Source organism: Miscanthus floridulus, chromosome 8 (genome assembly GCF_019320115.1).
Source record: "Miscanthus floridulus cultivar M001 chromosome 8, ASM1932011v1, whole genome shotgun sequence".
Lineage (NCBI taxonomy): Eukaryota > Viridiplantae > Streptophyta > Magnoliopsida > Poales > Poaceae > Miscanthus > Miscanthus floridulus.
In genome coordinates, this window is record NC_089587.1 from 59,218,791 (window position 1) to 59,243,632 (window position 24,842).

Here is a 24,842-nt window from a genome sequence, read left to right on the forward strand (position 1 = left end):
CTTACCAAATTTATAACAATAGTTTTGTCTAATTTTTGACTTAGGGCTTGTTTGGCACAGCTCTTCCCGAGGGGCTCCTCCGGAGGAGCCGGAGCCGTTTTGGAGGAGCCACAAATTGTGGCTCCTCCAAAACGGCTCCGGCTCCTCTGTTTTTTTTACTGAAAAACGGCTCCTCCAAGAAAACGTTTGGCAGGGCTCCTCTGGAGGAGCCGGAGCCGGAGCCGGAGAGGAGCCCTGCCAAACAAGCCCTTCCTGAATCTGCTAAACAAGCAAGCCCTATATCCGGCTTTTACGACTGGGATTCTTCCTCCAAAGTCCAAACCCGGTCAACGCCAGCAGGCCAGGCCAGCACGTCACAGATTCTTCCTCCAAACCCGGCGATCCCCGTCGTGTCCACGAATCCACCGGCCACCGCGCGCAAACCTCCCCTCCCCCTCCAGATCCTACATCTCCAGTCTCGGCTTCCACCACTGAGGCGATGCAAGAGGCGAAGCACCCCACCACCACAAAGCTCCCGTCGCAGTCCCAATCCTCATCCCCATCCCCTTCGGCTCCCGCCGCGAACCCTCTCCGATACCATCACGGCTACGGTACCTTTCCCCCGCCGTTTCAGCCGACGCCGCCACCAGTCGTAGGCGCCGCCTGCCATGACTACCATGCCTCTCCGATCGGTGGTTGCTCCCCGTCCCGGCGCCATTATCCTCGATTCTCGCCCCTTCTGGTTTTGAGATATGACTCGATCGATGCTTCTGTGTCTTCGTTGGCGCTCAGGGTTCGGCGGCGGCCAGGGCTTCGTCGCCTTCCCGTGCGCCGTCCAGCAGCAGGTCTTCGTGGAGGGCGTCCCCATCCGAGAGCCGCCCCTACCGTTCTGCGGCGTCGGCGTCGGCTGGTTTCTGTGAGTGCTCTATGTACCAAGGAGACATGGATCGAGCTAATGCTGTGCGGCATGTTTGTTTGGGGCAATTGACGTTTGGTTGGGGCAACTGGAACGAGGGAACGGGAGTTTGGAGTTAAGAGAAATTTTTGGTTCGTTTCGTGGAAGTGGGAGGTTGGTGGGAAGGAGAATTGGAGCTTAGAGTCCTAGTTGCCTAGAGGGTCAAATGGTAATTGGGTGAGAATTGTGCTTTTTAACAAGTATCATACCGTTGGGTTGGAACGGGAAAAAATAATAACATGAAAATTTGAGTTTGAACGCCATACTTCGAGTATGATATTCATAACATTCCATTTTCTTAGCCAATCATCAATATTACAGTTTTCACGGAGCATGAACACTAAAAATATAATTCAAATTTTGATGTGAACAAATGTAAATATGGAGTCTTGATTAGTACAATGGAGTTATAGTACAGATAATCATTGGTCTAAGGTAATCACATAACTTGAGAACCGTTGCTGCCAAATAGCATCACAGGTCTGCCCCAAGCATTCTATCGAACAACTGAAGTGCATCCTCCAACCTCCTATTCTGCTCAAGCCCATCAACTGCTCTCAGCCCCAAACCTCATCACTGGTTCTGCCTCACAGCAGCAACTCAGTTTTATCCAATGTTCCTAGTCGCTGGTCCATCTGGCCAAACAGAGTAAACAAAAAAAGTAGGCATCAACATTAGCAAATTAAATAAATTCCTATAGATCCAATTTTACTTTGAATACTTGTTTATTTGCTTCAATGGCCGGAAGCTCCTAATACAGAAGAAGATCATATTAATTAGTACTTGTAGAAAGGACTGGTAGAAAGCAGAGAGAAAAGTCAGGCAGAGATGTCAGAAGGACTTGGTAAAAACTGATCGGGCCTTGATGTCTCTGATGGTTACTCTAATCTATGCTAAAGGGAGACATGAAGTACTTTTGAAGCTAGGCAATGTCATGTAGGCTTTCAGTTGCTAAGATAATCAAATATCAATGTGTTAAGAGTCCTTTCAGGAAGAATAATAATTTATATAAGTAGCAAAAGATAATACTGAAGGTCGCGGGTTCGAAGTAGCCTCTCCGCATATTTTGCGGGGGGGAAGGCTTGCCTCGGTTTTTCCCTTCCCCAGACCCCACTCATGTGGGAGCCTCCGGCACTGGGTCTGCCCTTTTAGCAAAAGATAATACTGAAATCCTCCTGCAAGGTTTAAATGTTAATTTTTATTAAAAAAATATCATGAGCTTCCTCAAGATACACTCTTGCAGGAGGGAATATCTGAGAAGTATGTGACAGCGCCAGGATTGAACCCAATGCAAATCACTATGTCTAAAGGATGGTTAGACTTAAAACTTCCTACTTTCTGAGTCCCTGATTGTTTCTTGAGGAGCAACATGTTTAAAATGTAAACATGTAATGCAAACATGTTTGCCCCTTTGAATTCAACAAACATAAAGTTACTCACCCGAATAATCTTGCTTTCATCCAAGTCCCTTTGAATTTTAAAGAACTTGTCAGCCTCTGCCGGAGAGAGAATTGAAAGACATATAAATCATTGACGAATCAAGCTTTATAGGTCTTTGCCTGTGTGTTGCTACATGCAAACAAAATAATGGAACTATGCCTCACTATATGGTATGAGAGGATGGTTCAACTTTGTTTGATGTAGATGTCAATTCTTCTCTCCTAGTTACTGATTTGCATGCTAATTTATTTCAGCCAATGACTAATGTGTGCTAATCTGAATGAAGATCTCTTTAGCATCAAATTAAATGTTATATCTTTAGATTCTAGCTAGTAGTAGATGCAATGACGCTTAAAATAGATGTGTAACATGTACTGAACTATACAATCCAAAGCTTCCTTCTTTTGCAAGAAGCAATTTTTAGGAAGGAAAAATGGTGTAGGAGGAAAACAAAATTTATATCACGCACTTGCAAGCACAAGCAGAGATAGCTGCTCCTAATCACATAACTGGATAAAAAATTTGGTAACCCAATCCAAGAACTACTATGCATGGACAATGACCTTGTGAACGCAGACCCTAAGGCCTGCGCCATATATGTTGGCCAGCATGGTTCCACCTTTGGAGCTGTCATCTCTCTGTTGCTCCTGCGTGGTGCAGGCTTGGACGTGCTTTGTGTCCCAGCAGCAAGGCTGGTGCTTTGCCTCCCCGCAACAACACATAGTGGATGGAGGTGCCAACAATCTCAATTGACACCACTGTTGGTAGGGAGGTCGTTGAGTACACCTCGTCAATTTTGACTGAAAAAATAAAATAAAAAAACACAGAGAAGATGACACAAGGTTTGTTTAGAACTTTGCAAGCTAAAACTAAAAGTTAGAATGAGATACCAAATCTCTGTTATAGCAGAAACACCATGGTTCCCTCCCCTCTGCTTTTGGGTCATTGGGTGTTTGACACCACTGCAAAAGCTCATCACCATCCTCTCAGCCAGCTTCAGCATGCTCTTCCTTCCCTCCATGCTAGGCACCACTGCAACAAATGATTTTTCATAAGGATCTGAAATCTTTTAGGGATTCAATTGGATAGAGAGAAAATGGTACACGTTAATCCATGCCATAGACTATATAGAGATTACCACCGATATCACTTTGTCGGAATGCTGCTGGCCATGACGACGCTGGCAAAGGCGCTCGCACTGGCGATCCAGCATTCCATCCAACCAGTGCACCGAAGGCGAGCCCTGAGTTCACCCGTAGCGTAGATGTTGTGCACCAACCTGCTGTCCACATCAACGTGCTCCACCCAGCCCAATTGATATATGGAGACACCATACAACTCTCATTTTTAGATAATATAAAGTACAGATCACATGATCAATCTCTGAACCATCAGCTGCTGAGGATGTACAAAAATTGAAAAATTCAATCATGTACAAATTGCTGATCTTTGAGTAGCCACCTGATCCCACGCCTCCTGAGCCTTGGCCGCAACACCCTGGTACCAGCATGCATCAGGAAGAGTATTGTGCATGACCAAACTGGGCAACATCCCCCATCTAAGCATTTTGTCAAACAGCTCCGAGGAGCACCCAAACCTGCATGCCTGTGTGACCAAACTGGGCCCGTTAGTAGTTGAGTTGTTGGCCCATGTGGCATATGAGGAGTTGTAGTTAGTGGGTTTAGTACCGGCTTATAATCCTTGTGATTCCAAACGTAGCACTTCCGAGTTAACCATTTTACATGAAGCGAGTAGAAAAGTGTAAGAGAGGTGCTACGCGTATGCAGACCCATTCCATGTGTGGAGCTGGGCCATATAAGCATTTTTTGGACGTGAGGTGTTCTGTCATGTTTTACATTTGTGGTGCTCGCCCGTCTAGGTGCGGCTGCCTGAGGACTCGGTTTATGGCAGTGGCGACCATTGTTTCTAGGCGTTGAATGGCTTGCGAGTTGCTGTCGACCTTAGCGTCGAGCGAGGATACGGAAGTCCGGATTGGTTTCATGTCCAACCTGATACTAAGATGTTGTGGCGTGGTTGGGGCACAGGTAGTAGCGGCAGCGCACCCCGACTACGTAGGTGGTACTCGTGGTCAGGATCGGGGCGAAGTTTTTCCCCTCTGTGCCCTACCTTTGTCTCATACCTCATACAATTAAATGGACACCCCAAGGGCTAACAAACTGAGCTAATCTGTCCTAGAATTAAGGCCCAAAGATTGGCCCTCACGGCGTTTGGCGTGCTCGGCCGCGCGCCCAACTCGTTCGGTGCATTGGTGTGCTTGTGCCTACGGGAGTACTGCTGTCTGCCGACCCCACATGGCATAGTTGGTGTGATACTTTGTGGCATCACTAGTTTAGTTCTGTATGAATTTGTGCAAGTCTATCGTCTCTTGCAGTAAATCTGCTCATGTGCAACATTTATCCTTTATTTTTGCAAATTTTTTTGAAGGTTCTTATTGGGGTTCTTCTTGGCGGCAATCCCCTGGTATGCTGGCGCGTTCCTTCTATTCTTTGTTGCTTTGGACCACAGAGAGAAGCCTGGATTGATTGCATGCACCGTTGCTGTAAGTACCCCATTTGCTAAACTAAATAACAAAAAAAGAGTTCTTACATGTTCTTCATGCTGAATTGTTCTCTAGTCATTGTTGTATGTGTGATAAATATGCTTATGCGTTGATATAATTTTGTGCTCTTGCGTCCTACAATTAAAATACACCACCTGTACTGTTGCTGGGTGTTAGCTGCCATTATAGGTACCCGTGCACTAGGTCAAGAGAGGCAAAAGATCAATGGGTATCTCTTGTTACTAGTGGGTTTGGATAAAACTGATAGTATTCATCATAAGCATAACTGGTATCTTCCTTGATATTGAATTGTTAATATCTGGGTGTTCCTGTAATCCTGTTATGTTCCTAGTTGAATGCTTGGTATGACTCCAGTCTGCAGTACTATTAGGCTACATGTGTTTTATGATGTACCCTCTCTGTTCCAAATTGTAAGTCTGGCTTTTATAGGTGCATAGCTTTTGCTATGTACCTAGATATAAATATTTCTAGTAGATACATAGGGAGTGATTGCCAAAAGCACCATAAGATTGTTTGGTTATGATAGGAACCCTAGTCCTACCGGGAACTGATCTCAGGTTGTATGAGTGGGAGGGGGGAAGTCGAGGCTTGAGCGAGCGAGGAAGACGGCGCGGAGGCGCGAGAAGGCAGAGGGTGGAGGCGCTACAGTACCGCCGCTACAGTGTCGCGGTACTGTTCACGGAAGGAAGAAGACAGGAGGCGGCTAGGGTTTCTCCCGGCTCCCTGAGGAAGCCGGAAACAATAATTGTTTCTGCTTAATTAATCCCAAAGGGTGTTTACAATATATATAAGCCTCTCTCTAATAAATAATAGGAAATTATCTCTAAAATACTATAAAATAGAATAACTATGGGCTTTTAACCCCCTCTGACCGGCAGCCTCCCTAGCCGCTGTTGGGCCTGCGCCTATAGGGAATGCCGGTCATAACATCTCTCCCCGCCTGGACAAACAGCTCGTCCTCGAGCTGGAACTCCGGGTAGGCCATCTTGAACTCAGCGACCGACTCCCAAGTGGCGTCCTCAACAGGCAGGCCACGCCACTGAATCAAAACCTTCCAGACACCGCGGCGCTGCTGGGCGCGCAACGCACGCTCCGGAGCAGGAAGGATGCGGCCATCCTGAGTCGGCGGAAGAGCACCGGACGCTGCAGGCGGGTCGCCGCGGTGCTGCTTCAGCAAGCTGACGTGGAAGACATCATGGAGACGCGCACCATCCGGAAGCTGTAGGCGATACGCCACGCGCCCGATACGTTCCAGGACGCGGAAGGGGCCAGCCCACCGTGGCCCCAGCTTCTGCTTGGCGCGAGGGTCCAGGGACTGCGCGGTACGGTGAAGAAGGCGCAGCCAGACCCAAGCACCGACATCGAACTCCACCTCTCTGTGATGAGCGTCGTAGTAGCGCTTGGCGAGCTGTTGAGCTTGGACGAGACGCTGCCGGACTTCAGCCAACATCTCATCCCGGCCACGGAGAAGAGCATCGGCCGCCTCTGTACGGGCAGTCCACGGCCGGTAAGGCAGAATCGGCGGCGGGGGACGCCCGTACACCACCTCGAAGGGCGTCGCGCGAAGAGCCGTATGGAACGAAGTGTTATAGCAATACTCCGCCCATGACCGCCAGTCCACCCATGCGCGAGGCCGATCACCTGTCACACAGCGTAGGTACATAGCAATCACCTTGTTGACCACCTCCGACTGGCCGTCCGTCGGAGGATGGAATGCTGTGCTCATACGAAGAGTCACGCCCGCCATTTTGAAGAGATCACGCCAGACGTGACCGGTAAACACGGGGTCCCGATCGCTGACAATGGATGTCGGGAACCCGTGGAGGCGGACGACGCCGTCGAAGAAGGCGCGGGCGACGGTAGCAGCTGTGTAGGGATGCCCGAGCGCAATAAAATGCGCATACTTGGAGAAGCGGTCCACGACGGTCAGGATGACGGACTTGCCGCTGACCTTGGGCAGGCCCTCGATAAAGTCCATGGAGATGTCCGCCCATACTTGGGACGGCACCTCCAAGGGCTGCAGCAGCCCCGCTGGGCGCATGGCGTCGGTCTTGTTGCGCTGGCACACCTCGCAGGCGCGCACCCAGTCTTGGACAAGCGCGCAATCGCCGGGGATATAGAAATCTGAACGAAGGCGGTGCAAGGTCTTCTGGATGCCCTCATGGCCGGCCCCATGGGCAAGCTGGACGGCCTGATGGCGAAGGTCGCTGGCGTCGGGGATGAAGATGCGGCGGCCGTGCAGTAGGAGACCGGCGTCCACCCGCCAAGGAGCAGACAGCTCCCCCGCTGCCAAGCGTTCCAGCAATAAAACGGTGTCTGGGGCAGCAGCAGTGGCGCGGCGGACGTCGTCGAGGAAGGCGAACGAAGGCCCCGACGTGGCAGCCGCGGTCGCTGAAGCGTCACGCGCCGTGGTCGGGTCAGCGTCGCGGCGGGACAGCGCGTCCGCCACTCTGTTCAGGCGCCCCGGCCGGTACTCCACGGCAAAGTCGAAGCCAAATAGCTTGCTGACCCACTGGTGCTGAGGCACGGTCGACAAGCGTTGATCCAGAAGGTACTTGAGGCTGTAGTGATCCGTCCGCACAACGAAGTGGCGACCCCAAAGATACGGCCGCCAATGCCGCACCGCCTGCACGAGCCCAATAAGCTCACGCTCATAGGCAGCTAGCTTGAGATGACGCGCCGCAAACGGCCGGCTGAAGAACGCGAGGGGACCGGCGCCCTGGTGAAGGACGGCGCCGAACCCCGCACCCGAAGCGTCGCTGTCGACCACGAACACCTTGTCGAAGTCGGGCATCTGCAAAACCGGCCCGGTGGTAAGGGCGCTCTTGAGCGCCGAGAAGGCCGCCTGGGCCTCGTCGTCCCAGGAGAACGCGGCACGGCGCAAGAGGCGCGTAAGTGGCGCCGCGACGACGCCGAAGTCCCGGATGAACTTCCGGTAGTAGCCGGCGAGGCCGAGGAAGCCACGCAAGGCATGGGCGGACTGCGGGGTAGGCCAGGAAGCGACCGCCGCAATCTTTTCCGCATCCATGGCGACCCCCTCGGCGGAGATGACGTGGCCGAGGTACGCCACCGACGTCGCCCCAAATGAGCACTTAGAGCGCTTCAGGTGAAGTCGATGGACGCGGAGAGCGTTGAAGACGACGCCGACGTGCTGCAGGTGCTCCGCCCAGGACGAGCTATAAATCAAGATGTCATCGAAAAACACCAGCACGAACCTTCGAAGGTACTGGCGAAGAACATCGTTCATCAGGGCCTGGAATGTTGCCGGGGCGTTGGAGAGCCCAAATGGCATGACCAGGAACTCGTAGTGACCCTGATGGGTACGGAAGGCCGTCTTGCTGATGTCATCAGGGTGCATCCGCACCTGGTGATAGCCGGACCGCAGATCCAGCTTGGTGAAGAAGCGAGCGCCATGCAGCTCGTCTAGGAGCTCGTCCACCAGCGGTATAGGAAACTTGTCCTTGGAGGTCTTCGCGTTAAGGGCGCGGTAGTCGATGCAGAACCTCCAGGAGTTGTCCGCCTTGCGAACAAGGAGGGCCGGGGCGGAGAACGGCGAGGTGCTGGGCCGAATAATGCCCTGGGCCAGCATCTCAGCACACTGACGCTCGAGCTCATCCTTCTGCAATTGCGGGTAGCGGTAGGGGCGCACCGCCGTCGGCGTAGTCCCGGGAAGCAGGTGGATGCAGTGGTCGTATGGGCGTTGCGGAGGGAGCCCCGTGGGCTCGGCGAAGATGTCGTCGTACTGCAGGAGGAGACGGTCCAGCAGCGGCAGTCGCGGGTCAGCCGCGACCGCGGCCACAACCTGCTGGGGGGTGGGCGCCCTCGGCCGGGCACCCCCTGCCACGTGACGCGGCGTCCGTTCCGCCAGAACGACAGCGTGAGAGCGTCGCAATCCCACAGCACGGGCCCCAGTGTCCGGATGAAGTCGAAGCCGAGGATGAAGTCGAAGGCACCCAAGCTGAGGCCGACGCAGGTGATGGCGAGGTCCTCGTCGCCGATGCGGATGGGCACGTCACGTGCGATCCCTTCGCACGCCAGGCGATCACCATTGGCCACGGTGACACGTAGATGCTCGCCACCAGTGGGAGAGAGACCGAGGCGGCGCATCGCAGCCCCTTGGACGAAGTTGTGCGTCGAGCCGGTGTCGAGGAGGGCGAGGAAGTGCGCGCCCTTGACGGCGACCGGCAGCAGCATGGCGTTCGGTGGCTGGATACCAGCAACGGCGTGGAGGGACACCACAAGGGCGTTAGCCGTGCCCGAGGTGTCGTGGTCAGCCGCCAGCTCCTCCGGATGGGCGGCTGTAGGGCCGTCCGCAGCCGCTGCGTCGGCCGACTCGTCGTCGATGTAGTCGGTCGTCTCGAGGAAGAAGAGACGTTTGCACACGTGGCCGCGCACAAACGGCTCGTCGCAATTGAAGCACAGTCCCTAGCGACGACGTTCCGCCTGTTCGGCCGGTGAGAGACGACGGATCATGCGCGGCTGGCCGGGAACAGCAGGGGCAGCCGGCTGGGCAATGGCAGCCGGCGTCGTCGGCGCGGGGCGTGGGCCGCGGCCCCCCCGCTGCTGCAACTGCTGGAGGGCAGGGAGGAACGCCGCCGTGCGACGCTCGAAAGCCGGCGCGTAGTACATCGCCGTTTGCAGGTCTTGCGGGTGATGCATCTCCACATCGCACTTGATGTGCTCGGGAAGGCCCCCCACATATAGCTGGGCCTTCTGGCGGGCGTTGAGCTCGGGTTCATGACAAAGGACGGCGTTGTAGCGTTCGGAGTAGCCCGCCACCGTAGAAGTGAAGGGCAGCCGGGCAAGCTCCGCCAAGCGGGTGCCCTGCGTTGGAGGACCGAAACGGAGCCGGCACAGCTCGCGAAACCGCTCCCAGGCCGGCATGCCTTCATCCTGTTTGAGGGCGTAGTACCAGGTCTGTGCCGCCCCACGGAGATGGTACGACGCCAGCCACGTGCGATCCGAGGCGAGAGTACGCTGGCCGCGGAAAAATTGCTCACACTGGTTGAGCTAGTTGAGCGGATCGACGCCCCCATCGTAGGTGGCGAACTCCAGTTTGTAGAACCGCGGCGGAGCGTGGGCGTCGGGGTGGCTGCTGCCCCCAGCGGCAGACGAGGCAGGAGCGCCGCCGTAGAGCAGGGACCCGTCGGTGCCCCCGTAGAACGTCCTGGACGCCGTGGCCGAAGGCACGACGGTGGTGGACACGGCGGACGGCATCACGGTGGTAGCCAGCGTGTAGACTGGCGGCGTCGTGCCCATCAGTGCCCACGACGGGACGGGCGACGGCGAGGCTGGCCACCGCAGCTGACGCAGGGGAACCCCCTGGCTGCCCTGCGGCATGCCGAGGGAGAAACTCGTGGGAAGGGACGTCATCGGTGCAGACGGTGGCGGGGGCGGCTGCGACGCGGGCGGTGGAGGGGGCGGCGGCAGGAGGCCCGCCACAGATTGCTGCAGGGTGGAGACGTTGAGGCTGAGGGCATCCACCGTACGGCCGATCTGATCCATGTTGCGGGCAAATTGTTCCATCACACCGCCTAAACCCTCGAGGGTGAGAGCGGTGCCAGAGGTCTCCGAGAGTTCGGAGGACGTGGACGGCAGCGGAACGGACGACACCGGCGTCGGCAGGACGCCGGAGGATTGCGGAGCTGTGGACATCGTCCTGGAAATCTCTGATACCAAGGTGATAGGAACCCTAGTCCTACCGGGAACTGATCTCAGGTTGTATGAGTGGGAGGGGGGGAAGTCGAGGCTTGAGCGAGCGAGGAAGACGGCGCGGAGGCGCCGTGGCTGCGCAGGCGCGAGAAGGCCGAGGGTGGAGGCGCTACAGTACCGCCGCTACAGTGTCGCGGTACTGTTCGCGGAAGGAAGAAGACAGGAGGCGGCTAGGGTTTCTCCCGGCTCCCTGAGGAAGCCGGAAACAATAATTGTTTCTGCTTAATTAATCCCAAAGGGTGTTTACAATATATATAAGCCTCTCTCTGATAAATAATAGGAAATTATCTCTAAAATACTATAAAATAGAATAACTATGGGCTTTTAACCCCCTCTGACCGGCAGCCTCCCTAGCCGTTGTTGGGCCTGCGCCTATAGGGAATGCCGGTCATAACAGGTTACCTGTTCCATGCTCCTTGCCAGGCTTTACCTAGCGCAAGAAGTACCCTTTGGCCAGGCTTGCTGGGGATAAGAGAGTCGGCTGTTTCTAGGAAGCCTGGCTTGTGCTAATGGTCAGAACTCAGAAGGATTCTGTCACCTCCCTCTCGTTGTGATGCCTATGGCAGCTGTCACTAGCGGCGGCGGTGCCAAGATGTTCTGCACCAAACCTCCACGAGGGCGCTACCCACACTGAGATCCCGGCTATGGAGGATGCACTCCAGCAGCTTGTTCGCTGAAGGGTTATGACTGCAGGTGCGCCCGCGCCATGGGGATGAGATCCGCACCATGGCTGTGTCGGTAACTCCACCAGCAGCACATCAATAGTGGCCGGGTCGAGCCTGCCAGTGCTGATGCGCCCTCTACCTCGTTGGCGACCACGGCCCATGCACCCTGTGCATCGCAAGCTCACTAGGTAGTGGATGATGTGTGACTTGTGCTCTGATTTGAGGAAGAACATAGAAGGCAAGAGAAATTGGGAGGGAGATTACTAGCACCTTGGCTGGGTTCAGAGATGAGGATAGCAGGTCATGGAGAAAAATGAAGCAGAGACAGATAGCCTCGGAGATGCAAGCAATTGGAGAGGAGGAAGGCAGGCAGATGTCTTGGCGGACGCATACAGAGAAAGAGAGAGAGAGATCTGAGATGTAAGCAATTGGAGAGGAGGCAACCTCATAGCACCAGTGAGTGATGATGAAGGGAGACAACCAAGACGAAAAAGATCTAACAAATACAGGTTGAGCTAGCATATGACAACCAAACACAGATCCTGTTGCATTGACTTGGACAGGCTTAGGCTAGCCTCGATTATTTTTCTAGCCAGGCTTATTAGAGAAACAAAACCAAATACACCCATAGTAAAAGCTACGTATCTACAAATGCTAGAACGACTTACAATTTGGAGTGAAGGGAGTACTTAATTCCTTTTTTTTTAAAAAAAAGTGGGTTTCAATGGAACATTCATAGCCTATGCCAAATCTGCACTAGGCCATGTCATGCTATTGACAACCTTTGATTCAAGAATTATATTACTTTCTTCTTATTTATGTTTTAATTGGTTGTAAAATTGTAACAGAGTTCTTTTTGCAGGGCATATTTGCACTAGTTCCATTCATTCTGAACGGTATGAGATTGCATCCTTTCTGGTGATCAATGCTTGCCAATCCAAATCCACATGACTAATGTTTTCAGCACCACATTCGATATGTTCATAGCTGTATTATTTTGCTCAAACGTGTGAATGAAGAATAAAATATATGATGTTATGTGTAAAAAAGAATTGTCATGCTGTTTTTCGTCCGCAGGTTCGTGCCCTGTGATTGTGATCTGTGTAATCATGAATTGTACTGTTTATCTGTACCGCAGCAGCTTAACAGTTTACCAGAGGTATAGCAATTATATATATATATATATATATATATATATATATATATATATATATATATATATATATATATATATATATATATATATATATATATATATATATATGCCTGTGCACTTTCACCCATCTTTCAAATTGTGCCTTACAATGTTGTCAATCTCCTATACACACTGGGTCAGCATTCCATCCATTTTCCCTTGCATCCCTCTTCACCCTGTTCGTTTGATCGTTTTTGTGGCTTATAAGCCGGCAGATGCTGTTTTGTTATGAGAGAAAAACATTGTATCATGACTGATATGATAAGCGAACAAGGTGCTTATTATAGAAGTATTATCAAGCTGGAATTGGGGCTGGTGATACACATCACAGTGAATTTTCAAATCCCGTGCAAGTGATCCATATTCAGGCCATGGCAGCTGTTTACATCTCCACATGTTGGGGGGCCTGGAGCTTTGCTACTCGTTATCCAAGTTGCTTTGGTGTTTTTGTTTCAGACGTTAGCCGAGTTGCTCAAAATGGTTCGTACAGAAAGATTGCAGAATCCACAATTTTATCCTTCAAATAAAACGGAAAAATATCAAATGTTGATATCTTAGCAAAAGAAAACGAAAGGGCTAACGCTCGGACGTCCGAATGGATGGCGCGTCTGGACGCAGCTCCTGCACCACCTCAATCATGTGCGCCCACGCGGTTTGCTCGCTTGCGCCCAGGCGTACGCGGGGACCACCTGAGCTCGTTCCATATGGACGCAGCTCCTGTGTCTCCTCCGTCACGTGTGCCCGCAGGAAGCCTGCTCCGTATCATGCGCCCGCATGCGAATGAGACCGGTCCCGATCACTTGCTCGCCTACGTATGCACGCCGCACGGTGACCCATGGCGGCACCCAACAGCAGCAGTAGGCTACTGTCTGCCAGCCACAGGCTCCACTGCAACATGTGCTCCCCACATCTACTTTTGAAACATTTAGATGAAACACTTAAAACATACGTCTGAAAATAAATAAAACATGTGTGTATAGCCATAGCAACATATGCAACATCCAGATCTACTTTTGTAATATCCAAATGAAACACTTGCAACATACGTATGAAACGGCCGAAACACTTGAAAACTTACGCTTGAAACATGCATGTTATGCAACATCGCAACATTCAGATGAAACACACGAAACATACGTCTGAAACAACTGAAACACTTGAAACATATGTTTACAACATGAAACATACGCTTGCAACATGCGTATATAGCCATTGCAACATTTGAAATACTCAGACGAAACACTTGAAACATACATCTGAAACACCTCAAAACACTTGAAACACGCGCGTCATCGGTGACCATGGCCTACCTGTTGGAAAACTGTGGTAGGCAATAAGCTCGTGTCAGGGAGACGTTGAGAGAACGACCCATCGTACACCTCCGCCGTAGGCCTCTCTACCGTGTTCGCGCCACGGTTCAGGACGACGGCGACATGGCAGGGAAGATCGGCGAGGAGGACAGGGAGCGGATGGAGACCGCCCTTGCGGAGGTTGGAGTAGCTGGAGGAGCAGGACGGCACCACGGGACGAATGTGGGGCGGCAGGGATGGGGGCGTGGCGCAGCGTCGGATTAGCAGTTCTGGTGAACAGAGAATGGATAAGAGAGGGAAGGTGAGCGGTGTACTGCTTTTAGTGAGATGTGGGCCTGCGTTCGATGCGTCCGGATGTCAGGTAAGTAGCGTTGAAATGCAGTTGTGTTTTGCGGATGATGGGACTCTTGATTGGCCCTCATGCCACACATAAGTTAACATACAATTCTTCGCATCTCATGAAATGTTAAACCCGTTGTTGTTGTTGTTGTTTTTGCTTTCGAAATAACGGTCTATGCCACCATGGTCACTTCTGATTCAAGGGATGTGATTGTAAGGTTGAGATGATTGCGATCCTAGAGCTGTGGACTTCGCAGTCCTATTGGTATCATGCTTTTAAGTTGTAATAAATAGATTGCAAATTCTCTAATTTAGCCATTTGGTAAAATAGAAACCACCTTAAAAAACTAGACAGACAAATGCAACCGTCTTTGTAAATCTTGTTCTCTATGGTCCTGTTCGTTTCGCTGAAATTTATTTATGCTGATGCTTATGCTGATTTGTTATGAGAGGAAAACATTGTTCGTTCGCTGAAAAGTACTACTGAAGTGGTGCCGCAGAAATTGAAACCTGCCACATCTACCACTTTTTTAATCCTTGGAATCTTCCTCCACAGCCCAGCGCTGACTAGTATTATCTATGTTGCCTTAACTCTGATGCAGGAATGGAGTATTCTGTTAAAGGTAGAGGATAGGGAGAAGCTGGTTCAAGTGAAGGATGGCATCATGAGCTGGATGAAGAAGTTCAAACCTAGCTGTGTGGCGCCAACTGATGTCATTGAATTTTTGTTTGAATGTTTAGCTTCTTATTTTTGTTTGAATGTTTAGCTTCTTGTTTGTATGATACTTTGGAACTCGCATCCCCTGCTACCTTGCTTTCTTAAAAGCAGAGTTTATTCTCCTTAAAAAACAAACACTTGCAAACGGACTTTATAACTTTTTTGAACGAACTAGGTAGGAGAGGTACCGATTATATTAATAAAAAATCCCAAACTAGACAAACAATGTCAGAAACAACCACTACAAAGACAACCAGACAATTATATCAATAAAAACACACTCTCTACGACAAGAGCACAAACCAACGTAGCCGCAAGAACACCAGCAATAACAAAGAGGCGAAGAAACCTTCGCCAACAAGTCCTAGTAGTGGCGGAGCCAGGGGGCTGGTAGGGCCCCTGCCCCCCCACCCCAACATATCCCACCAATTTTTGTACACCGGTAACAAACTTGTAGACGGTTTGTGTAGCCTTGAACCGTGTCTTCATATCTTCCCGACAAAAAGGCCTAAATCCTTTTGAACACCGCGTCGAGCAATACAGGCAATCCGGAGGCGTGGAAATATACACGCTTACCATCGAATTGCGTGGAAATATACGCACGCGTATGGATCAACCAATCTGGAGGGGAAAGGACGTGGGAAAGTAGGACAGGGTTCTCAATGCAAACGCATAAAAGAGAACGAAAGTATATAAATGACTGGGATGATTTAGAAATAACCCGAGATTCCCTGTAAAATGGCCCTCTAACTTTTAGTAGTGAGATATTATATTTTGTTTTAAAAAATCCAAGAAATATGCTCCCTTCTATTTTGGATCTCGAAAACCCCAATTAAGTTACCAATTTTTTTTTGAAACTATTGGAGATGTTCTTTTTTTTTAGAAACTATTGGAGATGTTCTAATAAGACCATTAATGTACATGTTTTGCCGAAACGTAGATGGGCTATTAGACACCAATATATAGGAAACAAATTGCGTTTGGACATTCCGGTCCGGCAATCCACCGTGGCCCATTGGTCCCAGAGTGACGATCGATCCTCTTTGTCCTCCTCGCTTGCAACCGGCGGCGCGGGCAGGCGAGCCGGCACCGGCAGAGGATCGAAGTGGGAGGCGCCGGCGTGTGTCCACAGCTGATCCCTCCCGCTCCCGGACCTCGCTCGCTCCGGCCGTCGTCGCCTAGCACGAGCAGTCTACCACTGTAGGCTGTAGCTAGCGGTAGCGGGCGGGCAGTAGTAGCTGGGCTGGCCGTCGGGTCGGTCGGGGTCGGATCGGGCGCGTGCATGTATGCATGCGTCGTGCCGGCCTGATACTGTTCACGTGCCAGCCACGTACGCCCGCACGCACCCACCCCTGGGAGGCTGGGACCTGGCCCGGCCACCGGCACGTACGGGCGCCCACCCACCCACGTGCTGCTCCGCTGGGCGCATGAGCTGGCCTTGACCAGCAGCAGGCCACTGCTCGCCTGCTGCGCTACAGCTAGCACACCAGCAGGGCAGCGGCGGCAGCAGCAGCAGCAGTAATCACTCACTCCAAAGCTGCTGCTGCTGCTGCTACACGTTCTGATGATCCAGCACCAGCAGCATTGCTCGTACCGATCGGCAATTATTCGTCAGCACATCGTCAGTCGTCACGGCCATGCCATGGGACGTCCAAGGACAGACAGACGGCCGGGCCGGGCATGCACCATGGTCCATGGGGTGCGTGCAGCCGCCGCCGCCTCTGCTTTTACAAGCAGCCGAATGCTGTAGGCAGGCAGGTGCGCGCCCGCTCAGCGCTCACGACGGAGCTCGGACGACGACGAACGGCGGCGAATCGGAGAAGAGGACGCGCGCGCGCGCGGGCGGAATCTGATGGATTTGTGGGCACGCGGCGCGAGGCTGGTCCATCATCACATCCGATCCATACGGACCACACGTACGGTCCACCAGCCACCGTATACGACCGCTACGTACATACAGCGTACTCCTAATACCAGCAGAGACTCTCACCAAAAAAAAAAACCCCAGCAGCAGAGACATGCATGCAGTAGCTACTAGTCAGCATCACAGCCTGGAAACGTAGCCAAACAAAGCACTGCCACTGCCACGTACGTATCTGCACGCACCTAGGCTGCAACCATGCGGGCTGGTGGGGGACCGATTCACCGGCCAATCACCACCACAGCTGACAGCACCCACCCCTAGTGCGGGCCTAGGGCTGGGATCGTGTACTGTACTGATATGATCCGGCACGTACACGCCCGCCGTGGCTGTTCCCGTCCAGTCCACGTCAGACACAGCCCCAGCCCCAACCAGTGCACGTATATGATGCACCCCACGCATAGCACGTTCTTTTTCTTTCTTTCTTTTTCTTTCTTTGCAAAAAAAAAATGTAGCTAGGGTGATTGAATAGCGACAAAATAGTAGTACCGTCTCAACGAACTAAAGGTGTGCGTGGCACGCCAGAACGATTGGTCATGTTCGCTACTGATAAGCCATGGCTAAAAGTATTGTTGGCTGATTTATTGTGAGAGAAAAATATTGATCGTTAGCTGAAAAAGCATGGCTTATAAGCCAAGCCAACAGTGCGGATGCATGATCAAGCAACTACTCCGTCAGTCGTCATTCAAAAAAAAGGTATTGACTACGTACATTTATATAAAATGATATCATCGCTTATAATTTTGAAAGTGTAGTATAAAAATATAGACTTGTTGCCACTAGTCCACTACCCATGGGGCTTGTAGACTGCCCTACAATTAGGGATGAAAACGGCATGGATATTTTTCGACCGTATTTAAGTCCGAATCCGTTTAGAGGAGTTCAGATCAGTTCGTATCTGAGTCCGGATATTCAACATCCGATACCATATCCGTATCCGAATACTCAAATCACATATTTATGATGTCGACATCCGATCGCATCCTATCCAGCATAGATGACACTATCCGTATTCGAATCTGAATCCGACCAGAAATATGAAAACAAATATAATATCGGTGATATCCGTCCGTATCCGGCCGATCCATTTTCATCCCTAGAATCAATGAAATGTACCGAGAGTTGGTGATATAAGGTGTGCTTGGGTTGAGGAATGAGGTGGTCCATCTTCTTCTCACCCCTCACTTTTTGTATTTGGTTTGTGGAATAGAATGAGTCGATCCATCACCACTTTATTCCTCACAAGCTATGTTCGTCATGTACGAGGAATTGGTTGATTCCACCAAAATTCATGGGATGAACTCATAATGCATCACCTCATGAAGCATGGGGTGATTCCACGAAACCAAACACACCAATACGTTAACCTCACTTTCTTTACCCATCTATATATTTGTAACGACATGGCTCCTTATCATTTGTCACAATATGATGGCAGGCACGGACGCACGGTGCAGATTCTCTCTATGCACGTGTGCCTCAAGTGTAGTCGTGCCATAGTTTTTTTTTTTTTGAACATAGTTGTGCCATAGTTTTGTTACAGAGGTTAAGCTTTTGTGTTTATTATCCTCCTCGTCGCTTGCTAGTCAAATTAAGCTAGCTCTCCCATCGCGTGCGGATAGAATTTAGAAGGAGACCCAAAGAGAGAGTTGACTGTTGACTAGTCCATCTCTTGGACACTGCGAAACCACGATAGTAGTATACTCCCTTCGTCCCATTGAGTTTGTCGTTTGAAAACCGTGCCCCCTTATAATTCCGGTTCCCGAGCGACAAACTCAATGGGACGGAGGGAGTATATTTATTTAAAGAAAGATTCTCCGATATAATGCAACCTACATTCAACTTGCACCGACCATTTTCTTTTCTGGTACATGGATTGATTGGCACCTAAAATATTTGGTAGAATATATAACTTTATTTGCTTTTCGCGATCGATTAGAATAACGTCTGTGTACTTTGACAAAACTTGCATTGGCAGATTATATAATAATAATAATAACTTCCATGCCCATCCATCAGTGATGATCAGTCTATTGCATTGCTTGCTGTGCATGCATTCACACACTCGATTGCCGGGCCAAGCGATTCCCTCGACGACCGCTCGTCAGGCACAAGGCAGCTTGGGCCACAAGGCCACGAAACATCATTACATATAAACAGTTGCAGATCCATCCCCTGATCACCTCGATTTGTTTGTTTAGTTGTTGATTAATAATTATAGATATGTATATCCCACAGCCGCATATTATATACTATAGATTGTACAAATCCCACACAATCTGGATAGCACAAACAAGCCGGGCCTACTCAAAGCACGTATCACAAGCAACTTAACCAAAGCAAAAGCAAAGCTAGTCCGACAAAAGAAAAAGAAAAAAACAATGGCAACGTGCCAATTAGTGCCCGCATTAAACCTAACTGATCGCAAGCAATTCAGTTTAATAAGGACTGATCGCAAGCAATTCAGGATTATTGTTGGCGGCTGGCACCGTACCGGTTCGTTGCTCCATCACCCTGTTCGTTTCATATTTTACGTGGTTTATAAGTCGGCTGATGTTATTTTGTTGTGAGAGAAAAACACTATATCATGACTGATAAATATAGCTGATACGATTAAGCGAACAGGGCTTGTTTATGGCCATAGCTAGGATGAATGTGCCAGGCCACCTAAATATTCGCCCCTTTTTTTTTTCTCCGGGACCAGGCATGCTTTGTTGTTTCACGCTTTACGCCTCTGCAAGGTAGCTAGACTGCACGTTTGTTTGCGTTATCCCATTGTTGCCCCCATCCATAATCCTGCTGTCCCACTTTTGGGCACAGCGACTCCATCATCGTCTATTCGTTTGCCTCTGCCAGGGGAAAAAATCTTCTTTCTTCTTGTTCTCCCCCTTCTCGCCGTCTTTAATTAACAAAGAGAAAAATGCCTGAAGGAAATTAGCGACATGTTTATCTCTGAAACTCTAAGAAAACGACGGGAAATTCAGTCCGGCTACAAAACGTTTAAATCTCGTCATGACAAATAAATAATTAGTTAGTGCTGCGTGCTTCGACCGGTTGGACTAGAGAAAGCGAAGAGACACACACGCATGGTTCGATGGGCCTGATGAGAGCGATGGCTGTAGTAGACTCGGTAGCCTTTGCTGTGGGCCCGGCCCATGACGGTTTGCCGGGGGCAGAGGTGGGGCCCGCGCAGCATTGGCATTATATCTCTTTGTCTCCAGAACCATAATGATGATTATTTTTCCCTAAAAAAAATGAATCATGATTATTTTTTATGTGGTATGGGTGGTGGTTTTTTAGCCGCTACTAACTGATGCGCTAGCTGACGGTGATGGGTGATGGATGAGCCAATGCCGACGTGCTTTTGTTTTGTGCTCTGCTTTTGCACGGCAGGGGCAGCGGGGGTGTTCGGCTGATATGGTTGTGGAGGAATTTGGATGATTTGGAGGAATTCTGAAGAAATTTATGGGAGAAAAATACGGTTCCGGATGAAAAAAGAATCGGATCAAACCGGATTTAAGGGCACGTGAACGGAGCCGAGGCTCTCGCCGTAAACAGGGCGCTCCACTCTGCGTGCCGTGCACTGCACCACCGTGTGCTCTGCTCGTACAAATAAAGCTCCCCGTGTTGTGTTTCCATGATAAGCAACTAAAGCGAATATTTGCTTTGTAAAAAAGAAAAGAAAAGAAAAAGGGAGACGAATGGCAGAGAGACTGCTACGGACGGACATCTCTGTCGGGTGTCTCTCTTTCCTTGTGCCGGCCTCTAGGGTCGGACGGACGGACGGGCTATTTGATTAGGGCAAGTACGATGCACGATGCCTAATAACACGTAAATAAAAGTTCCTAAAAGGAAGAATATTGTTGCGTCACTAAGCGCATTCATCCACAAAAGCTAATCGCCATGGTACAATTAGGTGCTTCAAACTTTTATAAACATCCTGTTGTAGTGTAGCACCAAAGAGGCTTTTTAATTACTTACTAATATAGTAATATATAAGCACATCTATTATACGTTTGTCTTATAAAAGCACGTCAAAAATAGCCATGACAAGCAAGGGCATATTGGTGTAGCCACTCGCGGACTTGTTTGGCCGTGGCGATGGAATACTCGGCTTCCCTTTGCATTGGCAGGGGAATGGGGTCTGTGTTGTTCTTTTCATTGCAGTCCTCTGTTGTCTCCGTCCATCAACAAAACCACCGGTGAAAATTAACCTACCACGAACATCTTTGTCTAGTTCCTTTTTTCCCTCTTGATTATATTGATGACACGTCTCTACCTATAAGAAACATAATTGCTAGAAACATAGCATGTCGGGTGTCATATAAGAAGGGGACATCATATAATTGATAGCGCAAACTTGTATGTGTTGGATGGGTGGCAGTAAGTTTCTCTCGATAGTGTACAATGGTTGACACGGAAAGACACTACTACAAAAGTTCAAATTCAAAGATGAGCGTATTAGGGCAGTCCCAATGAAAAAAACTATTAGTTTCTATGACATAGGATACCGCACTAAAAAAAGTACTGTTTTTCAACCCATGGTTTCTATTAGTAATAATTATTTTCTCTTTCTCTCTCCCAACTCTATCTTCTTCCTTCAATAGGAGTGCGACACGAGCTCCGTAGAAACTGGTGGTTTCTCCCCAATGGCGATTTCATGGTTTCTTGGTGCATTGGGTCAAGAGTAGACCTGATTTCTTCATGAAGAAACCATTTCTATGATTTTTGCTCTCTTTCTTCATTAATTACGTTGCCATGTCAGCGTTTTGCCTACGTGACAAGTCATTTAATGAGGATAGAAACCATCATCAATACACCATTAGGACTACCCTTAGATTTTTAGAGGCGGCAATGGGCCCAGCCCAACCCACCTCTACTAGATCGTTTCTATTACGAGTAAGCAACATAGTCAGATAATCGTATCGCCGTCTCTGTAAGTAAAGTTTCTAGAGGTGAGTACGTTGAGACGTCAGTCTTTGAAAATAAAGTACAGAATGAGGTCATTTACGTACGCTGGTGTACGTGTGGCCTTTGACTCTGAGGTCTGAAACTGATTTATGGAGATTGCATGACAAGGTTGGCGATCTCTGGAACCAAAAGTCACATTCTTCTCAAGTCCTTTTTTAGAGTGAGACTGAATATAGAAGCAAGTATGTGAGCTTTAGTTATTACAAAACGTTCCCATCAAACGTATGGAATGGCTGTAGGTACGCAGAGCTCCAGACAACACCCCCAGCAGTCACATACTGCACTGCGGCACTGCAACCGCGAACAGAAGCCATGCTGCACTGAGGCAGCTAACGAGACGCGCCGCCCATGGCACGCCAGCACGCCACCGGCCACCGTGCTGGCGTGCTGTGCAGTCGTACTCCGGCGTTGTCGCCCATCCATCCATATGCAGGCGCGCGGAACAGAACAATCAGCCGGCCGGCACCAATAAAACTGTTGGTGTAACGACCCGGCCGGTGATGCGCGCGTTCGTACGTGCCCATACGTGCGCACGCCGCATGCATGCCCCTGCCCTGTCCGGCCGTCTAATCATTCATTCGCGTGTCGACGATCTAAATCTACGGCTGCAGCCTTATCGACGGGTCGTATTTAGCTTTATTAATTAATGAACAATATTTTTCTCAAACACTCAACCACCCAACGGTACTTTTAGACCATTACTTATAAACCAAACTCGCTCAAATAAATAGGACGTTAATCTCTTGCCGTGTTTTCATCCATGATGATACGATGGATCCCGTGACAGGGATCTACTAAACACTGTACCTTCACTTGATGGTCGCTTGGTCAGGGCCGCACGGGTAGGAAGGAGCGATGAATTAGTTTAAGGGCGAGAAAATTCTACAACTCCGGGCAGGTGGTTGTTCAGAGCCGATTCCAAATTCCAATTCAGCACACCGACCACTTGCTAGCACTAGACCGGCCACTACTTAGGGTGTGATTGGTTGCTCCGGTACTGATGATCCGGGATGGGGCCATGTGTAGGCTCTTCCTAGTTAAGATGGAAGCATATAAGTGGGTGTGTTATGTTGCATCCGAGTACAGGATACCGAATGACCTGCATCGTGTTTGGTTCCCCGTTTGCACCATTTCGGTGTATGAACTGGTAATTCCAGGTCTTGTTTGGTTGGCCGCATTGCCCCAGGTCTGAGTACCCCATGTATGAGTTTGGTGTGGTTACCACCAGCTATTGCAGAATAAAGAAGAATAGAAGGAAACAGAGATAACTTTGCCTCAGTTCTAACAAGCTTGGCATTGACAATGACCTTGGAGCTTCTAATGACATAAACATGACAATAGTACTCCCAGCAAATCATGAACAACAAAAGTCACAGTTCCTCACAAGGTCATTGTCTTTACACATGTTCATGGCATTTTGAAACCATCACAGGCAATATGAAACAATTAGAGGCACCTACAACAATGTTTAGCAATGAAAAAGTCAAGCATCATCAAAATAAACGACCGAACCAAAGCAATAGCCAGTAACCAAGGTATTTTAGGGGTTCATTGGTTCCCCGAAGCACTACAAGGATGCATTTTAGGGCATAGACCCCAGGCTCCTTTCTCCGATAGGCAACATACCAAGCCATGGCATTTTGAGCATCACAGACAGTTGTAGCAACGAGCAAGAACGAACCACAGGAGCACCAGCAACAGAAAAGATTGCACCACAGCCACAACAAATAACACCGGTTTGTTCCTGAGCACCTTTGGTGGAGGATTGACAAAAACTTTATCATCTTCACAACCCATGAACTCTAAGTATGATGCTTCTGCCTCTTCTTTGTTAGGAAAGCTCTTGTAGCTGTTGTTTTTAAAACCAGTTACCTGGGCATTGCATCTAGCCTAGGTTGCATATACTCCAGGAACTCTGCCACGGTACACAACATACCAAGCCATTTGCCCCTTAAAAACACATAAAAGCAAGTATAAGATGTTGATAAGATGAGGGGTAGTTCAATCAATTTGCCTCATATTTAATTGCCTTTTTATTTGACCTTAAACTTGGAGCTTAAGAAACATAGACAGCAACAAACCTCAAACAGATAGTAGAAAACCAAGATCATAACAGGCATGAAACCATGAGAGACATCTAGCCCAGCCATTAGATCATCAGAACCGCCCAGCTATTGCTTGGGCATGGATGTCTCACATGGTTTGATGACAGCCATGAGAAGCATAAGCAGAAGATTGAAGAAACAATGCTCCAGTACCTCACAAGTCCAAGGTCATCAATGTGCATAATCCATTACTCAAACTAGCACTGTTATCTTCATAGGCATGAAAAGGATGTCACAATTGTATCAGCCTCAGTAAAAAAATGGTTGACATCATAAGCACAAATAAACGTGGGCCTCAGCTAATGTAAACTGCAATAATCCTAGGTGGCAAATAAGAACACAAATTGCTAAGGCAAGTTCATGACTCCTATGGAAGCGTGGGACATGTCTATCCCAGCCATCCGGTAGGCATGCCTACAATAGTTTCTTGGGAATGGACGTATCCCACGGTTTGATGAAAGACATGAGAAAACACAAGAAGACAATAAAGCACCAACAGGAAGAATACCCACAGCCACCTCAGATTGCTATAGTTTGCATCATCGGCCAAATAGGAACTTCTACAAGAACAATAACAACATCTAAAATGTTAATGTCTACACCACACAGATCAACTAAGTGACAATCCATCACCCTTTGTTAATGTCTACACCACACAGATCAACAAATCCTCACATCCATCACCATGGCTCCTATGCTATTCCAAACTAGGTGCAGCCTTGGTTAGGCGGCAAATGGTTCTTTGTAGCATCAGTTGAGGTAAGTGCTACACATCAAAATACTTCCTACAGCATAAGACAGTTAGCATGGCTATATGCAAAAGTGGAGAGGCCAACTCGTATGCATCTAAGCAAAGTAGGTCGTCTCACATCATGGAACCTCCTTAGGTGATTGTAAATCTGCTAGGTGCTCACATTGACCCCAGCAAACTCAGAGACCATGAGTGCAACC

General features: G+C 49.5%; 1 protein-coding gene across 2 annotated transcripts; it reads left to right on the forward strand.

Moving 5' to 3' along the window:
- The first annotated feature begins 320 nt into the window (after nt 1-320).
- On the forward strand, nt 321-12,486 carry LOC136476471 (large ribosomal subunit protein eL20z-like). 2 transcript variants are annotated; one of them, XM_066474326.1, is made up of 4 exons: nt 321-674; nt 772-895; nt 4,820-4,934; nt 12,195-12,486. In XM_066474326.1, the coding sequence occupies exons 1-4, from the start codon at nt 479-481 to the stop codon at nt 12,252-12,254; spliced, it is 495 nt and encodes a 164-aa protein (XP_066330423.1). In that variant the 5' UTR covers nt 321-478; the 3' UTR covers nt 12,255-12,486. The 2 variants fall into 2 exon arrangements, with proteins under 2 accessions (XP_066330423.1, XP_066330424.1); XM_066474327.1 differs by having other exon boundaries at nt 321-671.
- Nucleotides 12,487-24,842: the final 12,356 nt, after the last annotated feature.

Excerpts from the sequence above, each read along its gene's own strand:
- LOC136476471 (XM_066474326.1), top strand. The coding sequence starts at position 479 with ATGCAAGAGGCGAAGCACCCCACCACCACAAAGCTCCCGTCGCAGTCC. Across the intron at positions 675-771 it reads CCATGCCTCTCCGATCGGTG|GGTTCGGCGGCGGCCAGGGC; the intron begins GTTGCTCCCCGT and ends GTTGGCGCTCAG. Across the intron at positions 4,935-12,194 it reads TGATTGCATGCACCGTTGCT|GGCATATTTGCACTAGTTCC; the intron begins GTAAGTACCCCA and ends TTCTTTTTGCAG.